The sequence below is a fragment of the Chelon labrosus genome, assembly GCF_963514085.1.
Source record: "Chelon labrosus genome assembly, chromosome: 20".
Classification (NCBI taxonomy): domain Eukaryota; kingdom Metazoa; phylum Chordata; class Actinopteri; order Mugiliformes; family Mugilidae; genus Chelon; species Chelon labrosus.
The window spans coordinates 9,665,094-9,687,055 of record NC_140353.1 but is presented as its reverse complement, the minus strand read 5'-3'; the positions used below and the strand labels follow the sequence as shown (position 1 = coordinate 9,687,055).

The following is a 21,962-nucleotide window of genomic DNA, read 5'->3' as shown; positions in this document are numbered from 1 at the left end:
CAGCCTTCGCCCACCTCCCACCTTCCATCACTGAGGCTCGGCTGTCGATGATTGTGTCGTCGGTTCACTGCTTTTGACCACTTCCACCTTCCTTGGACTCATTTTGATAGGTACTGACCATCGTGGACCGGGAACACCGTCTCACATTATGCTCGACGAGGCCAGTCACGTGGCCAGTTATGAAAGCTTGTGCACAGTTATGCAGTTTGTTTTTTTAAGTTGTTTTCTTTGGATGTATTCTTAATTTGCAGTGTTGTTACAGGTTGTAACTGTCTGACTGTCTAAATAAAATGTACGAAAACTTGCTCCAAATTTGAAGTGTCTCTTTTGCCGAAGTCTTTAGAGCTAGTCGTGAATTTAACAGACTTTGTTGATTAGAAGCATATGAAACACAAGCAAGGAAAGTTCACACCCACTAATATGGGCAGAAAGAGCTATGAAAGAATCTCACATCACTCGGTTGGTTTATTCAAAGACACATATCTCATTGTTGATCCCAGCGGACACATTATGAATTTCCTGTATATTTCTAGGGAATTGTCAGTTAATTGCCGTGTGATGTTTTCTGACAGACTTTCATTTTTTTTATCGACTTTCTCATAGCCCGACAAGTGTTTTAAACCATCTCTGGGAAAATACCATGAATTAGTTAAAAAAAAAAAAAAAAAAAAAAAAGGTTTTAAAAAGGCAACTGGACTTGTAGAGTTCTCTTTTGATATATCATGACATGGGTGAACTCACAGACATAACATCAATTATGTAAACTGTAACAGATCCACAATACTTCTACAAAAGGGAAGAGCAGAGGAGGGACAGAATAAAGGGGAGGGCAACAGAATGAGTAATCTGATACTTTCCAAGACATTGCCTGACATCACTTTAATAGCAGCTTTTTTTCTCCTTTAAGCAAGTCACACTCGCGCAGCAGGCTGCAGCACAAGGTGCCGGAGGAAAGGAGCTGGGAGTTTGTCCGTTCTCTTTTTGAATCAAGAAGAATTGCCAACAAGGTATGCACTTTATTATTACTTTAAGTATACAATATATTTTATATGTTTTATTCTCCGATATTAGCCACTGAACTTAACAGTGTTCACCTTTGTTCACCGTGAACAACATTGCGTGCACTGGATGTGAATGGTGTTTGCAGATGTATTATAAAACAGTAAAGCCTCGTGACCACAAAGCTATCTCAGACAAAAAAAAAAAAAAGTATAGAGACATCTTCAGATGTCAAACCAAATGAGCAGGTTTTGAAATACAGTTTTATTTTGTTAGACTGTTTGAACATGCCAGCATTTAAACTAACTGCATTTGTTTAAACATGTTCAATAAAATATGCTAATAAGCATATATACCCCCAGAGCTTAAACGTGCAGTAAGAAACTTATGCTTACCATACAAAACTGTTGCTGAAAGCGCTAGTATGTAAAACATTTTAAAACATATGTATATTGTCTGAAAAAGTTGTACGTGACTAGTTGAACAACATTCAAGAGGGGAAAAAAAAGCTGCTAGGTTGCTACTGATAAACAGCCAGTAGGTTTATGGAAGGCACAAACCATTGCCACTTAAGGTAAGAATAGAGAATAGTGGGAATAGATATTTGTTTGCATTTCGATATACGGTGTGTGTCATGTATAGACAAGTATGTATTAAGCAATGGAAATGCATTAGAATGTATTCAATGCATTAATTTAAGCAGAAAGCAATGCATTCAGAAATGCCTTTATTGCATTAGTCTCATGATTATGTGCAATCAAGCGACACGCACAAATAAGAACTTGACAAATACCACGGGGCATTATTAATACAAGAAAGGGCGTGCAAATCAAGATAAACAACTCCTCATGCTGGGTGTGCATCCTACTGAATGTTATCTTTTATCAGTCATTGTCAACAAGCCAACACTTGCTTCTGATAATCACATCTGATTATAACGTTTTTACCGAAGGGGTTGTGTAAACTCCACCTTCTGTATTTTTTCCTACTGCTTGTTCAAGCAGAGACTAAATCACATAGAAATCTTCACTTTATTAATTTGCATTAATCATGCTGTGGCCTTTCGGGATTCTTTACTTTAATTACATAAAAGCCAGTATTTGACATTCTTTAATGAGCCGCTTGCAACTTTGTCAACCGCAGTAAATGAACGTGTGGAAAAGTGAAGAAGAAACTAAATTTACAGATTATATTTATGTTAAAAATTGTTCTAGTGGAGTTTTACGGTCGCATCAAAACACGCAAGACGTCAAAAATGGTGAGGCACAGACTCCCTTATGCGACGTAATGTGACCCAAACGCAGACTCACATTCATGCATTCAATTTATTACGCTATTCGTATTTGTAAATTCAATCTGCCAGTTGTTGTTTAATGTAAAATGACAATGTTAAATGCTGAAAAAACATAATTGCCAGGTATTTGTATTGCACTGCATTGCACATTCATGTGATCATACCTTGGCAATCCCTGGGCTGATGACAGTCAAATTATTTTTGATTTGTCTTCTTCTAGTTCTCTGCAACAGCCCTGACTACCACGCAACTATGGCTGGAAACCACACCGAAACGAATGGCTCTTCATGTGAGTTTCAGCCAAGCAAATCGCTCTACCCTGTGACCTATGGGTATATCCTGACCATCTGTGTGCTTGGAATTATCCTCAATGTGTTTGTGTTGTTGGTTTTCTTCCTCCACAAGAAGGCCTGCACTGTGGCCGAGATCTACTTGAGTAACCTGGCTGCTGCTGACCTTCTTCTGATGACCTGTTTGCCTTTCTGGGCTGAATATGTCAACAATGAATATAACTGGTCCTTTGGTAAAAGCCTATGCAAAATGGTCAATGTTTTCATCCCCATGAATGCCTACTGCAGCATCTACTCCCTCGTTCTGGTTTGCACGGACCGTTATCTGGCGCTGGTGTTCCCGCTGTCCCATGAAAGACTGCGTAGGCCAGTTTATGCCAAAGTGGGATGTCTACTGGTGTGGGTTTTTTCCTTTCTCCTGAATGTTCCCGCACTCATCTACAGGGATGTTCAAAAGAGAGAAAATAATTCTACTGTATGCGGAGCTTATTATCCAAATAATAGTATAGGCCTGGGCTTAGACATAATGCAAATTATGTTAATCTTCATTATTCCTATGTTTATTATTTCCCTCTGCACTTACAAAATAATTCAGACTCTGAGAAACAGGTTTAGGGATGGATTAAACATTCAGAAAACGGAGGAGAAGGCCACCTTTCTGGTTCTGGCAGTCCTCCTGGCTTTCCTGCTTTGCTGGATACCATTCCACGTGATTAAGATAATAAATTTATTTAGAAGTTTTAATGTTCTGAAGTACACGTGCAACATTTACACCTTCATGTACATCTGGGCACCAGTCTTTATGTACTTGGCCTTCTTCAACAGTGTTCTCAACCCCATTCTCTACGTCATTGTGGGGAAAAACTTCCGCAAGAAAGTTAGGGAACTCTTCAGGCAGTGGAGGCATAGGAGAACCGGGACCTTCAGCCTCACCTCCACGCGCACTTACCTGACAAAAAGTGTCAGAACTGAGAAGGTCTCAAGCTGATCCCTAGAACTGAGATGTATTTGAGAATTTCTATACTGAATTTCTTTAATTACACAGGCAACATATAAGAAAAGTATTTAAGAGTTATATCCATAACGTGTATTGTATTTAGCACCCCAATCGCCTGTTGCTCAGAAGGGTGAATTCAAGACAATGGCATTCCCAGTCTTAAAAACTCTGGAGACACTGATGTACAAGCAACGGAAGAGAAGATGTCGATTCCAAGGACTGAAAAAGAAACATGTTAAAGGTCTTTTTCCTTTTGTCTCCTGACACCAGCCCGACCCATAGAAATTAAGGGCGTGGCCCCTTTTAAAGCAAATGATTGGATGTGGTTCTCTCCGATGACATATTGTTGGGCTTCGGTTGCAACTTTACGGGATGTGAGACTCGCATTACCGATTATGTGCCGTTGCACCACTTGCACTCAAACAGTTGTTTCTTCCATTGCTTTCATGGCACTGCTACATAATTAAAGACCATTAAACACATGAAATGCCAAATGTGTTTTGTATGGCAGGGGTAATGGACACAAGCTCAGATAATGGAACGCAATGTGCAAAAGAGACTGACTTTGTGTATCTGCGTCTGTCTGTCTGTCTGTCGATGTGTATTTAAATCTCTGTATTGTGACATACTGTGGCGGTTTATTGTTAAATGCTGTTAGCGGCAAACACCTAAAAAACAAACCTTGCCACCTTTGCCAGAATCTCCCCATATGCTCCTGACACTGTAACTCATGCGTATCGTACATTATGAACCTGCCAACAGAACAGAATGGTTCCCTGGTAGACATTTGCATGCACGTATTTGTGTTGTTTTGTACAGTTTATTTACTATTCAAAATAGCGACACGCATATTCATGCCGTCATCACCTTACTGCGTGAACACATGATTTCCTTGTTGCTAAAATAACTACTGTGTATCTGTTGTGGAAACATTGCTTAATAAACGTATTGTAACACGTTGGGCAGCGTAAAGGAAAAAGCTCAACTTTAAACAAAGATTTTTTGTAGTCTGGTTACGCTATAGTCACTACTTCTATGTTAGAAAGATGGTTTTTGGTCCACTGGGCTAAAAGCTAGATCACTGTCACAACTGTAACTGTATTCACTGAAATATGCCTTTATCTAAGATATTATATTGTGCCATTTGATACAAGAGGCATTCCTATTAAAACCGTGTCATGTTTAACTTGTTTGCAGTGTTTTTTTTTTGTTTTTTTTTTATCAGACGTCGTGTGTGGGAGCTGCTTTTACACAGGACCTCAGTTCAACCTCAAGTCCTTATATGGCGACATTTGGTAAATATTATCACACCAAGCCACTTCCCTCCCACAGTGTAGCATTAACAGACTTTATTGAAATCTAAACAACAACTGTATCACTAAAGTCATCAGCAGGATGCCACTTCCTGGTTTGTCTGGGGAGAACAGTTCACCTCTTGACCTCACAAAATGCTGAACAGAATCCATTATGGCACCACACTGACCGCTGACACCGATGGCGGAAAATGTAAAATATGCAAAAATGTGCTGTTACTGGAAGGCTCTATTTGTGCTTTTTTATAAACATATATATAAAGTGTAAATGTAACAGTGAAATGTACTTTAATACAAGCCCTGTGCTCTTAGCCTTAGCCTTAAACAGTTACTTAAATGACAGTTGAGAGGAAATGTATCTTAGACATGTGTACTCATATACTCATATCTCTTGTTTCCTCTCTTGAATGTCAACACTGTGCAAACAAACTCCACAGTGACACTATTTTACCTAGGACCATCCAGGTCACGTATTTGCATTGCGGAGCTTATCTCTTTTCACGACAGCAGAGAGCTTTCCATCGGCGTTCTCATTCGAGGTTTGGACATCATCGAGTCAGAATGAACAGTACGCTCCCCAGCCATAATGCTACCTCGGTGGTGGAATTGTACATGTATCCATGCGCATATTCTTTATTTTTTATCGTGGGCTTTCCAGCCAACTGCCTGTCTCTGTACGTAGCCTGGATGCTGATGAAGAACGGGAACAACATGGCAGTCTACCTTGTCAACTTGTCAATTTCTGACCTGCTCTACACAGTCTCCCTGCCTGTGTGGATTAAACAAGCCTTGCAGAAACCCAAACATCTATATCTCTGTGCCTCAATAAATGTGATCATGCACAACAGCTTCTACGTTGGCGCGGGTCTCCTTTGCTGCATCTCCATTGATCGCTATCTAGCACTCGTCTACCCCCTCTACTTTCACTGGATCCGAGAGATGAGGACGGCAGTAGCTGTGAGTATTGCTGTCTGGACTTTGGAGATTGCCGTCCACGTTCTCTTACTCAACCACACGGGGGCACTGCAAGATCCAACATGCTTGTGTGAGCAGGGAGTACCCATGGCACAAAAACAAGCTGACATCGCCATTACGCGGGCCACCCTGGGTTTCCTGGTCCCTGTCTCCATCATGACTTTTTGCTTTCAGCAGATCATGAGGTCTCTTCGACAGAGCACCTCCATCCAGAGGGAGGAGCGCAGGAAAGTGGGACTGCTTCTGTTGTTCCTTCTTCTGACTTACATTGTTTCCTTTGGGCCCTACCAGATTGTCATGTTGCTCAGGGCCATATTGGAGCCCCAGGACTCCACCACCAACTGGGCCACAAAGCTCAGCGATCCATACCTGGTCACAGTTGCCACCACGACCCTAAACAGCACACTGGATCCTATTATATACTGTTTAATCAGCGAGAGCGCTAAGACAGAAATTAGGAAAGCTACAGAGAAAGCGAGGGAACTCTTGAGGATGAGATGCTCAAAAAGGTCTAAGGTAATTCAGACAGTTTGCTAACAGATGGACTACTTCTTTGGCTTGTTTTTAACATATAATCAGTTATTACCTTGGCAATTTAGGAGATGTAAATGTGGAAATTAAGTGTGTCTTTACATGTTGACATTTTAACTGCGTTATTTCTATCATGTGTATTGGCTGGCCGAATCACAAATGGTTTATTTTTAATTGTGTAAGGTTAGGTTGAAGAGTTTCTTGTGTATATTGCATTAAAAGATAGCTGCATGTTCAAATCTTAATAGAGTGCTTTTAGTTAAATCGTCTGTCTTTGTGCTTTCCCGGATAGTGTGATTTAAACGGGCTTTTTAAAACAGACTTGAAAATAATATATGTGCTTTAAGGGCACGTAGGCGCTGCCATAAAAAAAAAAAAACACCACAGCGTCAGTGCTATGAGAACAATTATCCGATGTATTCCTTTATCAGACAGTAATCGCCATCACCTTTACTTGAGTTCATGTCTTTATTGACACACCAAACATAAAGACACAGTACGCTGATCACACAAATTAAAACTGCCTGTGACACCGGCACTTTGTCCTGTTATGGTCCCAGTGAATGACATACGGTAGTCAGGGACAACAAGGAGGCAGCAGATGACCCTTCCTGTTGCAAGTGCTAAGACTAATTTAACAAAAGAGGACGAGGGGACTGAATGAATCGCCTCTGGATCTGCTCGAACGTCTTCACTTGATAATAATGACTTCTGTGGAAACAGCATAAAAGCGGAAATACAGCCGGATAAAGAGTAAGTAGATGGTCTGTTTTTTTTTTGCCTAAACGGCAGCATCAAATATTGTTTAGCTTTGTAAAATTGCGTAATTCCTTCAAAGTAAGCATTTTATCAACAGCCTATTTTGTTATTTTGTGGTCACGTGACAATAACAGTGTTGTGTGTTCAAGAGAACTGCAGCTTTGTTGTCAGCATGCGTAGTGACTGCACTGTTATGGAGGTTGAGAGGGAGACAATAGATCATAATGTAACTGACTCCAGTGATTTAGTACGGGACTTCCGTAAAGTTATGGGGGCTCATGAAGAGACAGTTTATGCCTGTTGTTAAAATCAAGGCAGCAGAGGGCTGGGATGTCCCAGACTTTTATTCTCAAGCTACCACACAAGTTTCTACACTAAAAAGCATCTTTCATTACAGTAGAGTCTCTCAGACTGGGAAATACACACTGAGGGGTATCTTGAATTTAGGTTTCAGTAGTCGTTGTTGTATTTCTTCCTCATTTCTTCCTTGTTTTTCTCCAAGGTATAATCCCATGAACTCCACAGCTGCAATGGAAAACTCAACCCTGGCCACCAATCACTCAGAATGTCACCATGTTGACAGCATATTCAGGAGAAGGTCATTTATGTTCTTCTACCTTGGAATCATCCTCACCTCCATCCCGACCAACGTCTTCTCCCTGTATGTGTCCTGGCAGCACATCAGGCTGAAGAATGAGCTCGGCGTGTACGTATTCAATCTGGCACTGAGTGACCTGACCTTCACCGTGGGTCTTTTCCTGTGGCTAGACTTTCTGTGGCGAGGAGTCTGGGTCCACGGAGGCTATATGTGCGTGCTCTCGATCTACTCTCTCTTCACAAACTTTTACACCAGCGAAGCCTTCCTGTGCTGCATTGCCATTGACCGCTACCTGGCAGTGGTTCACCCTTTTAAGTACACATCCTTGAGGAAAGTTGGCACCGCAGCGGTGGTCACCGTCTCCATTTGGATTTTGGTGTCCGGCTTCAACGCCGCCACCATCACATGGGAGGACTCATACCACGAGGACAAGAAGTTTTCCGAGTGCTTTGACATCTTTCACCCACTGTCGGAGAATCTGGCTCGTGCTAACGTGGTGCGCTTCTTCCTGGGGTTTATGGTTCCTGGTCTCCTTGTGCTTTTTTCCACCTGTGGCATTTGTGTGGCAGTGAAATCCAACCAGGCTACGGACAAACAGGAACGTAAACAGATATCAAAGCTTTTGACAGGAGTCCTGCTCTGCCTTTTGTTCTGCTTTGGACCTTACCATGTCATCATGCTTCTCCGTACGCAGCTGGATGACTGCAGGGATGCTGCTTGGCTCCTCTATCCCTACAAAATCAGCACCGCTATCTCAACCCTCAACTGCCTGGCAGATCCACTACTTTACTGCCTTATCACGAGAACAGGGCAAGCCAGTATGAGTCAGGTAGTTCTCTTCTTCCAGAGAAAGAAAAAAAGCAAAGAAGAAATTCCAGTATGAGTATATAACAAAAAGTAATTAGTAGAATATCCATGCATTTGTTGGTTCCTCCAGACTTTATCGTCAACACCACTTGTCTAATGTACCCCTTATTAGTGTTAAAAATGTCGAAAAGATGTTTTACCCTGTTAAAATATGCAGATGTTTTTCAGTCTGGACACAAGACAGATCAACCGGTGCAGTATTTAGCAGTTAAGAAGTCCAGAAAAAGAAATAAAAATATTAAACATGGTGACCAGAAATGTGATTCCATGTTGCTGGATGTGTAAATAAATATCTAACACATTGACATTATGGTCAGTTTTATGTTCAGGACTTGCTTTAGCCTCCAAGTGTCCAAGCAAATCAGTCATAGTTATTTACTGCAGGTCGGGTTAAAGTTTTTGGAAAAGATAGTAGTAAAATATGTGAAATCTGAGTTATTTTCAGTGGATTAATGCACAATTAGAACTCTATAGTGGGCATTCGCAGTCGGATGGATAACTGACGCAAAGGAAACTTGGTGGTCATGTTCCTGGTCATAAGGTACACATTACCCAGCGGAACAGTGAGGCTCAATGTGTGTTTAGCTGTCTTTGGCCATAAATGTAGTTTTGTCAAAATAATCAATTCAATGCTGTTTGGAAAAGAATAACAAGAAAAAAATAAATAAAAATATTATCAGCTTTACTGTTTATTGAGCACTGGCAGTCGAGTTTATAAGGTAACATGAGATGCAAGGGGAAAGATAAGGCAGGAAGTTACAAAACTGGGTGGAATTACACAGACCAGCATTACAGGAGTCTCATTTACATCATTTATAGTTAACAAATCTCTGTGTCATATCAGTTCAAGAGTTCAAGTAATTCGAGTTTTATTCAACTTTTCAACTGTTGGTACATCATCTTCAGGTACATCTTCATTTGTCAGATGGATGCACGCAGACACACCCACACCCACACAACACACACATACACATCTTGGGTTCCCTGGCAACTACAGCGGGAACCTTTGCCCAGTAGAGTCTCTCTGCCATGGGGACAACACCTGTCGGCAATTCTCACAGACAGTTGCAATAAAAATTGAATACTGAATAATATTCAACTTTTATTGAACTCAAAGGTTTCTTATGTAATGCTTTTTTGAGGATTTGCTCGCAATTAATTGTTTGGCTGCGCCATGGCAGATCGATATACCGCAAGTGCACCCTGGTCTTCATCCCCACCGAAGAATCAAGGTAGGCTTTCAGCTGAAAATGTAATGAGGATGATCATAGGCAGCCCGGTCTTCACAGCTTGCAGTTACCCACTCCTACCTGAATACATCATTCTCCAACCTGTCTATGATACCTCTTACATTCGGTCATTATACCAGCAAACTCACATGTGATATGAGCTGGGTTCTGCTCAAGGTTTCTTCCTGTTAAAAGGGACTTTTTCTTGCCACTGTCGCCTTCATGCTGGCTTTGGGGGTTTCACACTGGAATTCATATAAATAAAATTGAATAAAATTGAATTGAGATCCTGCTTTGAACTGGTTCATATCAGGAATCCTGCAGACGGTGTCCCTGAAAAGAACCATGTGGTTCTGGAGATGACTGCAGATCTTAAGGGACACAACATAACAGGTGTCAAGTGTAGTTTTGGCATAATTGTATTTTCACGCAAAATATTCCCTGTGTTACTTTATGTGACTGTATAAAAATTTGATATGGTTTCAAAATGAATGTTCTTTGACCCAAACTAGTCTGTGATAAACTGTATATTATGTACACTATATTACCAAAAGTATTCGCTCACCCATTCAAATGATCAGAATCAGGTGTTCTAATCACTTGGCCTGGTCCCAGGTGTATAAATTCAAGCACTCAGGCATGCAGACTGTGAAACAAGACATTTGTGAAAGAATGGGCCGCTCTCAGGAGCTCAGTGAATTCCAGCGTGGAACTGTCATAGGATGCCACTTGTGCAACAAATCCAGTCGTGAAATTTCCTCGCTCCTAAATATTCCACAGTCAACTGTCAGCTCTATTATAACAAAATGGAAGCGTTTGGGAAAAACAGCAACTCAGCCACGAAGTGGTAGGCCACGTAAAGTGACGGAGAGGGGTCAGCGGATGCTGAAGTGCATAGTGCAAAGAGGTCGCCGACTTTCTGCACAGTCAATTGCTACAGAGCTACAAACTTCATGTGACCTTCAGATTAGCCCAAGTACAGTACGCAGAGAGCTTCATGGAATGGGTTTCCATGGCCGAGCAGCTGCAGCCAAGCCACACATCACCAAGTGCAATGCAAGGCGTCGGATGCAATGGTGTAAAGCACGCCGCCACTGGCCTCTAGAGCAGTGGAGACGCGTTCTCTGGAGTGATGAATCACGCTTTACCATCTGGCAATCTGATGGACGAGTCTGGGTTTGGAGGTTGCCAGGAGAACGGTACATTTCAGATTGCATTGTGCCAACTGTGAAATTTGGTGGAGGAGGAATTATGGTATGGGGTTGTTTTTCAGGAGCTGGGCTTGGCCCCTTAGTTCCAGTGAAAGGAACATTGAATGCTTCAGGATACCAAAACATTTTGGACAATTCCATGCTCCCAACCTTGTGGGAACAGTTTGGAGCGGGCCCCTTCCTCTTCCAACATGACTGTGCACCAGTGCACAAAGCAAGGTCCATAAAGACGTGGATGACAGAGTCTGGTGTGGATGAACTTGACTGGCCTGCACAGAGTCCTGACCTGAACCCGATAGAACACCTTTGGGATGAATTAGAGCGGAGACTGAGAGCCAGGCCTTCTCGACCAACATCAGTGTGTGACCTCACCAATGCGCTTTTGGAAGAATGGTCAAAAATTCCTATAAACACTCTCCTCAACCTTGTGGACAGTCTTCCCAGAAGAGTTGAAGCTGTAATAGCTGCAAAAGGTGGACCGACATCATATTGAATTCTATGAGTTAGGAATGGGATGGCACTTCAGTTCATAGAATGAGTAAAGGCAGGTGAGCGAATACTTTTGGTAATATAGTGTATGTTTCATCTGATTGTTTCTTATAGACAAATGATGATGATGTATAAGCTCAGATCAATGAGGCATGCAGATCATAAATAACAAATAGACATTCAAAATTTGTAAAGTTCACAAGAACTTAAGTTGAGAAAAATAAAATCTAACACAACAAGTAATGATAGCATATGTATTATTACAGTTTTTATGGTCATTTTGGACCGGGAACACTAAATTGTTTAACATGAAATGAACCCAACACGAGGGTTAAACTGACGGTTTACTTTACGTGCACTTTATTAAACCAATGAGGCACTTAAGTCCAATAAGCACATTCCCTTTAGCAGCAGTAATTCGTGGACGACAGCTGTTCTTCGATGGAGTATTTACTCTGTTGTGCAAAGCCCTTATAGAAATTAAAGAGACCTCCTGCGTACTTGTTACAATGTCAGCAGAAACCGGTGGTTTAACTTTGTGACATTTATCACTGGGTCTTACAGCATCGCGACGCATTTGATCAGTCTCACTTCAAATTTAAGTTGCCGTTGTTTTGCATGTTCGGTAAAACCAGACCACGTTAGGCTTCATGTGAAGAGCGTATTTGCATTCACCAGATAAACATGATTTCTTTCTTTCCGTAAGCACCGTAATCAAATGACATGACATTGCTTGAATGTTTTGGAAGACTGAGAGGACAGCTTATAGCGATAACGCTGTCACTGGCTGTAAATAAAGGACTCATCTCAATAATTAGTACATTTCATTATTTTCTGCATTTTTAAACGTAAACTTTCTGATTTATGACAACGATGCCTTGTGAAGAACAGTTTTTTAAATGAAAAGTCAGCCAGTAAAAAGCCACACAGGCCACACGGCCGTTGATAAAACGTGCCTAAAGTACATGAACATTTCCTGTTTAATGCAATACTTAGATATACAGCCATCAACCACAGCATTGCCACATAACATTAAAACCACTGACAGAAGAAGTAAACAACACTGAACATTTTGTGACAATACAATGATCTAGGGAACTAACTACTTAGACATGTACCACCCACCAAGGCCAGACCAGACACCCCCGCCTCATAGCAATGACACTCCTTGATGGTAGCAGCCATCCCCAGCAGGAGGCAGTCTGACAAAGGTAAACACACAAAAACGGTTTAGGAACAACTCAAAAAACACGAAGAACAGGACAAGGTGTTGACCTGGCCTCCAAATTCACTAGATCCAAAACTGATTATGTATCAACCCATAGGACCCAAAGCCCCCCCCCATTAACAACATCCTGTTGCCAGACACCACAGGACACCCTCAGAAGGTCCATGTCCAAAGAGAGACCTACACAATATTAGGAAGGTGGTCATAATGTTATGCCTGATTGGTGTTCACTGACAATATACTGCATACAGTGCTTTCAGTCGTCTGTCTTTAAACAAACATGTATATCTGGAGCTCTCTACTGGACAGTTAAGGAAGTGCGACACATTGAATCAAAAAAGAGTGCACTGGCATACTGCAGTAACTGTAATCAGTCAATAACAATTGAGCTACATCATTTGGCAAAAAAAAAAAAGTGACTCAACAATCATTTATTTTATTTTATTTATTTTTTTATTTTTTTAAATTTGAAAATACCGTAACCAAGACCTTATTGTTGGTCTGTGAGAGACAGTCAGGACATCATAAGCAGACAAACAAAGATGGTAGGAGGACATAAGTGCAAACGCAACAAACCATATGTCTAAAAAATAGGGTTAAAAAGAGTGGCCAACCATACAAGAGTCGGCCTCCCGCATTCATTTCTCAGGTGTTAACTGTGCGTGACACTTCTCATGTGGCTGTTAGGCCTTCATAATAAAAAAAAGCATGTGCTCCTCCATGTGAGTCCTTTCCGTGCCTTTCTCTTCCATCCATCCATCCACGTCAGATGACGTGCTTCACCTGGCACTGAATAACCTGCATCAGCAATACGCTGTACCGGCTATAAAGCCCAAATGAATACCACTCACCTTCCTTTGCCCTTGGCTGTGTAATAGACAGGCTTCTTTATATGTAAAGTAGGGGATAGATGTAACCGAGGATCAATAGGTTTTGTCAGTGATTACTGGTCTCTACTTGGATGTCGGCAGAGTTTCAGTGAGAGAGCCTGCACTCTTTTAGACATGATGAATGAGCGGGACTGTAGTCTGCACTGGTGATCTGACATGCATATAAATGTAAAAGCAGGGTTTTTCTTTGAATAAATAAAAAAAAAAAGGTGCAAAACTGAGCCACAGGAAAGATAATGCATGCTTTGACTGGATGGTTCCTGTTATTTAAAGGTCTACCTCAGGCAACAAGCATTTGAATCAGGTGACACAGCAACACTTTTGACCAATCCCAGGCCTGGCAGCTGCTGCACTGGATGCCTGGAGGCAGACTGTGGGAATACTGGCGGTAATGTACACGTACACGTGCTGCGGAGAAAATCAGAACAAAACACACGCATGTGCTAAAAAAAAAAAAAAAAAGGAAACAGATGGACAAATATAGCAGCCTAGTAATGTGTGGTAATGATAAAACATATAGCAACTGGATTTGCTGCCTTAAAACAAAAATCATAATTACCTTTCTCAGTCAATCTGTACCATGAAATAATTTTCCTGTCTCTGTTACGCCACAGAATGTCCAACGCGTCTCCCCAGCTACAGCTCACAATCTATAATCCAAACTGTCTCCTTTTTGTTTATTTCTTTTTGTCTCTCCAGACGTGTGCGGTCTGACTCAGCCTTAATAACAGTTGTTTGCATTCATTAAACAGTGGAGATGCATCAAAGGCGGCAGGGTTCCTGACTCCAATTCCACATAGCTGATTCTGAAATAGAGTTTTAGTTTATGCAACAAAATGACGCTTAATAAGTAGGGCGCCCGATGGTATGAGCGGCATTTTATTATTCTTAAACTACAAAGTAAACTAACTGTCAGCAGCTCCACACCATCGGAGAGAGGCCAGCTGTGCTCAGCAGCACGTGACTGGAAACTGCTGGTGGATATTGGCCAACAGTTATCTTCCCTCCAAAGATCCCCACTACCAATTTAAGACCTGATATGGTGCTCTGGTCCCCTTCTCCAAAGAAGGTTTACATCATGGAGCTGACTGTACCATGGGAGGAATATGTGGCGGAGTCATACGAGCGAAAACATGAGTTAGCTGCTGAAACAAAGCCCAGTGGAGGTTGGGTGCAGAGGGTTTGTGGCGACACCTACTGCCAAACTGCTGAGAGACCTGGAAGTCAGGGACCAGAGACAGCACGTCGCCATCAGAAACTCATCCAAGGCAGCGGAGAGAAGCAGACAGTGCCTCTGGACGAAGCGGAAGGACCCCTGCTGGGCTCCCCAAGTAGCAGACCAAAAGGTATGCTTGCCTGCCGCCCTGTTCCCTGAGTCAAGTCTGAGTCAGGGAACAGGAAATGCGACTTCTAAAGAAAATGCAACTTCTGGAGAATCATACTTGTACTGGAAAACAACAATTTGCTTCTAATTTTGCTCCTGAGGGTTGGTTTTGTGTTTTTAAAGTATGTCTATGACCAAGGAACCTTTTGAGCTTTTAAGAAACTAAGCCCTGTACCTGGTGGAACAATTATATGGAATTATATGAGTCTCTTTTCTAAACTGTGGGATGTACATGCAAATTAATCTGGGAGTCAAATTGGGGCATGTCCTATGCGTCAACCATTCAGCCCTCAGGCCATTTTCAGCACCCCGTTTTTACTGTATTCTAACTCAGCTTCCAATAAAGGGAGTATACTTCACTGTAACAGGAAGTGCCTGATGTTAGTTTCTCCTCACTGGTTTAGATGACATCATATTACACCTCTCTTTACTTCAGTGACACGTTGTCAAGCGGATTTCACATTTCTCTCCCGGTGCGTCTCATGTCAAGCCTGCTGCGATCCTCTAGGCCACCGTCTGGCACTCCTTCCAACCTTCCCTCTACATCTTCCTTCCTGTCGCTCTCAGCACCTTCACACTTCTCTCTTCCTCACAACAACAGCTCCTTGTTCTGGAAACAAACTCTCAAAAACCTGTGGGGAAAGTCTGGCGGCAGCTTTTGGCATTATACTTCAGCCTTGTACGTGTTGAAATGTGACTGTTGAAAGACGATCGACTGTCTCTATTTAGAGTTTTCTTCAGGTAATGATAGACAATTTCAATCATGAATCATAAACTGGCTTTTGCATATATAATAAGGTGTGAGTGCGAATGGTTGCCTGTGATAGACTGGCACAAAACTCAGATTATAACGCCAACCCTGGAAGTTTCCATACGCACCGTAATCTCCAGCAGTAAGGCTAAATAAGGAGGACCCTTATTGAGTATATGCGGTCTTTGATGCGACATAGGATGCATTGCATTCAGATGTAGACGTAAGAATAGAAAAAAGCATTTTGTTGACATCTTGGATGCCTTTTTTCATTATTTGTTTTTTTTTTTTACATATCTTGCTTTGTATTTTTCTCCAAAATAACTTATTCAGACTTTTGCAAAACAGGAAATCAAAAATGGGATATCTTGAAAGTACTTTTTTACATTTTTGCTCCTTTTGGCTGGTACATAGCCCTCATTGTGATACATTTAGAGCTTTAGTTTGAGTAGAAACTTAAATAAATGGATTTTAAGACTATTTATTTGTAATAATCTTACATGTCATGAGTGGGGATACGTCAGACAAAAAATAAGAATGTTGCCTGAAAGTCTTGCACTAACTTAAAGTAGGCAAATATGTTTGGACATCTGTATCATGCAAGTTCTACTGTTGTATTTTTTTCGTCCCCACTCCCACATACATCATTTCATCATCATCATTTTCAGGAGATGGTTCAGCAAAGTGGAGCCCTATATAATGCAAGCAAACAAGAACCCAAGCAAACAAGAAGAAGCCTATTTCTGTCTGAGAAACTCTGCGGTTTTGGGTGCAGAATTACCTGTTACATGAAACCTCTATACGTGACTAATGATGCACAAACATAGGGAGTGAGTTGCCACCACAGAGGACTTCCACACGGGTGATTCATGGCCATATTGAGCATGTGTAAAGGGAACTTAAAGCAGGCAGGATTCGCTGTGACAATCCATCTTCTTGATCTATTTGCAGCGGGGCGTTAATTCATTTGGTAGCTTTCATCCTACTTGATTACCTGCACTAAAATTAGGATGTATGCCCACGCATGTGTCAACCTCTCCGGGTGAGACACGCAAGCCTGTTAATTCATACGCACTGTGAAACCCTTCACTCTGATGCATAACGTCAGTTGAAGTTGCCTCAACTGTCACTGTGGCAGAAGAAAAATTGAAGCCCTAAAAACAGATGGAAGACATTATTTTGACAGATTATTAAATAAAAAGTGCTATATCTGTTGCATACTAAGTCCAGTCACATTAAAATATCATGATTTGCATGTACAAATATAATTTAAACTGCTGTGAAACTAAAATCTATGTATTTATGGTGGTAAATCATAAGAAAGTAAAGGCTCATTTGGGGTACTGCAGGACATAGACGTTGTAACCTATGCACGTAGCCTACGCCGTGCGAGAGACAAGTCATTCAAATGTTTGTTTCTCCGACCCTCCTCAGTTAACTTTTCCTCGACGTGTTCCATCTTTATTGATCCAAAACAATCAATTCAAAAATGGAGAAAATGGAGAAGCAGCCAGAAATACTAAAGCGGAAACACGCTACTACCAAGCGGACCAATCACAGCTCTTGCAACCTGCGTTGCCGCAACACATATTTACATTTCTGGGGAGGTGCACGTCAGTCCATGGCGTTAGGGTCTGCATAGGGTCTGGGCTGTTGCTGTAGGTAAGGCACCTAAACCGCCTATAAGAAGCATAGTTCATTTGGTCAAGCAGTTGATTATGACCCAAATCATTCATTGTAACCATGATCTCTAATTGCCAGAGGAAATCTGAGCTTGGGGTTGATAGGAAGCTCAACAAAACACTGCAATTTAACACTGACTGTTTCCTGTATCAATCGAAAGTCGGTATCAAACCATGACATTTCCATAGATTAACATGTGCTTGTTATCTCACCAATGAAGCTTTGTACATGTGTCTCTGTGCTTTGCTTTGCTTTACAGTACTTGACAACCGGTCATTATCTGCATCACACTTGAAGGGTTCATTGCTGGAGACTCTAGTAAGTGCAGAACCAACTTCAAAGACGCTCAGCTGAGAGGCTATCCATGTCCTCAGTCAATATTTTTTTTCAAATAAAGCTGAAATATGCACAGTTCCCTGACTATTTTTAAAAAAAAAAAAAAAAATTTACATGACAGGGTCTCGTGAAATCTGAATGGACAATGCACTGGTTATATGACTATTAACAAAAGTCCATTTTAATCCTACCAAGTTGTTTTTTTATTTTATTTTTTTCGCCTTAACTGCCTAAATGGTCAGAGTACTTCTTGGAAAGGGAATGCAAGCAATCATGTGATAATGTGACTTAATTCCACAGCGCCGTAAGTACTGTGTGGCTCAAAGCTATTAGAATGACAAATCGCATATCACTTCAGCAGCCATCAAGGTCAAATGCTTACACAACCTCCCTCTCACTTTCCTTTATAAGCAGGATTAGAGGCAGCCTTTGGGTGCAGCTGGACGTAAGTAGCCATCAAAAAGCCTCTGTCCCCTTACTAGAACTTAGTTGTAAGATTCAACACTAATAACATAAATATAAATCACTCAAAGAGCTATGCAGGAAGAAGTTACATTTTCTGTTTAGACACTTTACTTGGACAATATTTCTTTACAGATTCCAACTTGTCTGTTTGCATGGACGCTAAATAAAATGATCCTGTAAGATTTATGCATTTACAAGTTTCATACAGAAGAGGACTTTCTGACATGCACAAAGAGGTTTTGCTCCCATGTGAAGCGTTAAATCAGCTGAAAACATAACAAAAGAAGGAGAAGTATTATTCCTCAATCATATTAAAGGGGAATTACCGTTATTTTACAAGCTGGGCCTTATTTCTGGCATAAAATACAATCGTTTACTCACCCATATAAGTATGGTGTCATTTGGAGTCGTTCGGACGATATTTAGATCCACGTATATCCATATAGTGGGATTGACTGGGGCACCGAAATGCAGCCTCTAAATAACGCATTATCTGCCGCGAAACTCGTTCGTTTCACCAATATTTTGTTGTGATATGCTAGTGCTATTACCCGTTGAGTCCGGAGTTACCTGTTATCTATTCACGGACGTGCAGCGGTTTGTTGTTTTTTTTTCTCCAGCCATTCCTCTCTCTGCCTCCATATCCTCGTTTCAATGAGCTCCTCATTCGTATACTCTGGTTCAAAACAGTAAGGACATCCATCATAAACAAAGCCGTCGTCCACAACCTCAGAATCAGAAAAATATTCGGCCATGTTGCAAAAAAATAGCAGTAGCAAATTACAGGTGTACAAGCGGCCCGGAGTGCACGCGGCGCTCAGAGACGACATCATCCATGTCAGAGGTTAGTAGGTCAATCTACAGACCCCGGATGATGATAACAAGTAACTCCGGTGTCAATGGGGAATAGCACTAGCGTGTCATAACAAAATATTGGTGAAATGAACGAGTTTCGCGGCATATAATGTGTTATTTAGAGGCTGCGTTTCGGTGCCCCAGTCACTCCCACTATATGGATATACGCAGATCTAAATATCGTCCGAATGACTCCGAATGACACCAAAGTTATATGGCTGAGTAAACAATCATATTTTATGCCAGAAATAGGGTTCAGGTTGTAAAAAACGGTAATTCCCCTTTAACGGCACTGAATTCATTAAGTACTAACTTGTTGTTTTGCTACTTCCATGTTTCTGGCCCTTCCTGAAACTCATCATGTCACTTGATATTTACCCCACATGAGGCAACATTTGCAGAAAGATTGTGGTCTAAACAGAGAGAAACCATCAGATCAGATCTAGTGTTTGGGTGGTTATTACTCTACCAATCAGCAATGGGCTTTTAATTTGGCACCACCGTTTGGATTCCCTTTTCAATTGAAAATTCCTGCCAATATATATGTATATATTTATACATTTGATTATCAGTGGAATACTAATGTCCATGTCAACATACCCACTGAGATGCTGTTTCTTCAGTTGCAGTATTGTATGGGACTATATTAAAAAGATATTGTAATAATTATTTTTCATGCAGGAAAAAAACAATAGCTGCATACCTACCAAGTCTTACTGTGAGCTTACTGTAAGGCGTTTTTACACACCGCTCCATAGAGTTTCCTTAACTGTTCTGGCGCCCGTTGTGCCAACTCCATTAATTATTAATTACACTGATTGATTGTCTAAATACATCAGTAAATAGACTAATGAACAGCACAGTGAGCAGCAATAATTACAGAGAAAACACAATTAAAAAAAAAACAGTGGGTATAAAACCCCCTGGTGATTTATCCTGCACGGGGATGGTGTAGAGATAATGACTGTTGGAAAAGAAAGATATTGACAAAGAGACAGAAGTGAAAGGATGGGCATTGAGCAGGTCGCGGTCACGTCCACCTTGAAGGAAAGCTCACACACATACGCACACACACAAACCCGCACGCACACACACACACACACACTTTTGCATGGAATTTATGTCTTTCCCTTTAATGGAATGCCTCCCTCGTTAATTTCTTTTGTTGTGCTGTCAGCTGGATCTCTTTACAGGGTGCCATACACACTTGCACACATGTGACTGTGGCTCTGAGGTGCACGTGCATGGATAGAGACCTTGGGCTTCAAGCATCCTGTGGCACGCACACATAATAATGAATTCTGTCATTTTATTACCCAGAAGCTGAATCACAGTAAATTCACAGTGATAATGTGTATTTTTAAAAGCTAGCTAGGTTAAACTGTCGAGAGATTTACTTACTTACTCCTCTACCTCCCTGATGGGGCATAAGGTTTCAATGAGCACTCTCCACTGCATTCTGTCCTTGGCAGCATGCTGGGCCTCTCCCCATGACAGGTTCATCTAATCCAGCTCTTCCGTCTCCCAGGTTTTCTATTGCCTGGTGGTGACCTTTGGGATACAGTTCTGCTCCATCCTCAGCACAAGTCCTAGTCGTCTCAGACGTCTGTGTGTAATCTCCTTGGGGATGGTCTGGCTCCGTGTTGGCTCCCTCTGTCGAGAGAAGAGAGAAAAAAAATCAAAAGGGATAAAAATGAATTCGATCGAGTTGGTTGAAGAGGTTCGAAAGATTTGCAGCATACTAGTGTTCCTAGTGTGATTTAGTTTTGTTTTAATACCCCATTCCCTTAATGTTTAAGGGTAAAACTGAGAAAAATACTTTCTGTACATCTTGAAATCTATATTGTAGTACATCCTTGATTTCAAGTAATAGTATTTACTGCAACGTATGCTTCTATGCATCGGTTTATAGGACGAATCTTACCCAGATTTGAGTTGGCACATTGCAATAAAGGTCAAATTTAATCATTTTCCAATTCGATGGTTTTACAGGGACAGTATTTCCTCATGTTCACCTACCACAGGTAACCAGGGTCTAAAACCGCTCATCTTAAACGTCGTCGCTTACGTGTGCAAGCCCAAATTATTTCTAACAACGATGGACAGAAAAACCCAAAGTGAAAAGTAGCCCATTCTTCAGATACACGCTGGTATTTCCAATTTTATGTTTTATTCCATGAAGCTGAAAAGAAAGAGCTGCTGTTGTGTTGTGCTGTGCAGTGCTGTGTGTTGGACTTGTTACCATGGCAGCGCTCTTTCGTTGTTTTTGCATAGTCCTCTGGGGCCAGGTTTATTAGCTATTATGATCAATGGAACATGTGGCATCTCTGGTTGTCCTGCAGCTGAACGGTCAATGCACAATGCAAACAAAGAAGGGGCAGAAGTAGAAGGAGGAGGCGGAGGAAGAGGAGGAGGAGGATGAAAACAAAACGAAGACAAATACAAAGACGAAGTGGAAAAAAAGGATGAACGGAAGAAGGAGAGCACCAAGAATACAATGAAGTCAAAGTCGGAGCAGGAGGAAGAAAACAAGATGAATAAAAAAACAGGAGAAGGAGGTGATAAAGGAGAGGGAGAAGAGGGAGGAGAAAGAAGGCAAAGATGAAGACTGATGAGAAGAAGAGGTGGTGGTGGAGGATGAGGAGGGATGAGAGGAGGAGGATGTCAGGATGAAGCGTAAAGCCTGAAAAGAAAGCGTATTAATTCAGTTAACTTCTTTTTTGTTTTTATTAGGAAAGGCCATGCTTTTCTTATCAGGACAAGTCATATTGTCTGTTGTGAAAATAAGACATTAAGTAGACATGCCTTTTGACAAACA

At 41.3% G+C, this 21,962-nt stretch overlaps 3 protein-coding genes across 3 annotated transcripts; all 3 read left to right on the top strand.

Moving 5' to 3' along the window:
• Nucleotides 1–915: 915 nt before the first annotated feature.
• LOC311505802 (B2 bradykinin receptor-like) lies at nucleotides 916–3,571 on the top strand (the record flags this gene model as incomplete). The annotated part of the gene is made up of 3 exons (XM_084569568.1): nucleotides 916–1,007; nucleotides 2,514–2,582; nucleotides 2,702–3,571. The coding sequence occupies exons 2-3, from the start codon at nucleotides 2,571–2,573 to the stop codon at nucleotides 3,569–3,571; spliced, it is 882 nt and encodes a 293-aa protein (XP_084425694.1). The 5' UTR covers nucleotides 916–1,007; nucleotides 2,514–2,570.
• Nucleotides 3,572–5,229: 1,658 nt separating this feature from the next.
• LOC311505800 (psychosine receptor-like) lies at nucleotides 5,230–6,578 on the top strand (the record flags this gene model as incomplete). The annotated part of the gene is made up of 1 exon (XM_084569566.1): nucleotides 5,230–6,578. The coding sequence occupies one exon, from the start codon at nucleotides 5,230–5,232 to the stop codon at nucleotides 6,403–6,405; it is 1,176 nt and encodes a 391-aa protein (XP_084425692.1). The 3' UTR covers nucleotides 6,406–6,578.
• Nucleotides 6,579–7,583: 1,005 nt separating this feature from the next.
• On the top strand, nucleotides 7,584–8,717 carry gpr65 (G protein-coupled receptor 65). The gene has a single exon (XM_084568770.1). It carries the CDS (start codon nucleotides 7,671–7,673, stop codon nucleotides 8,637–8,639), a length of 969 nt encoding a protein of 322 aa, XP_084424896.1. The 5' UTR covers nucleotides 7,584–7,670; the 3' UTR covers nucleotides 8,640–8,717.
• Nucleotides 8,718–21,962: the final 13,245 nt, after the last annotated feature.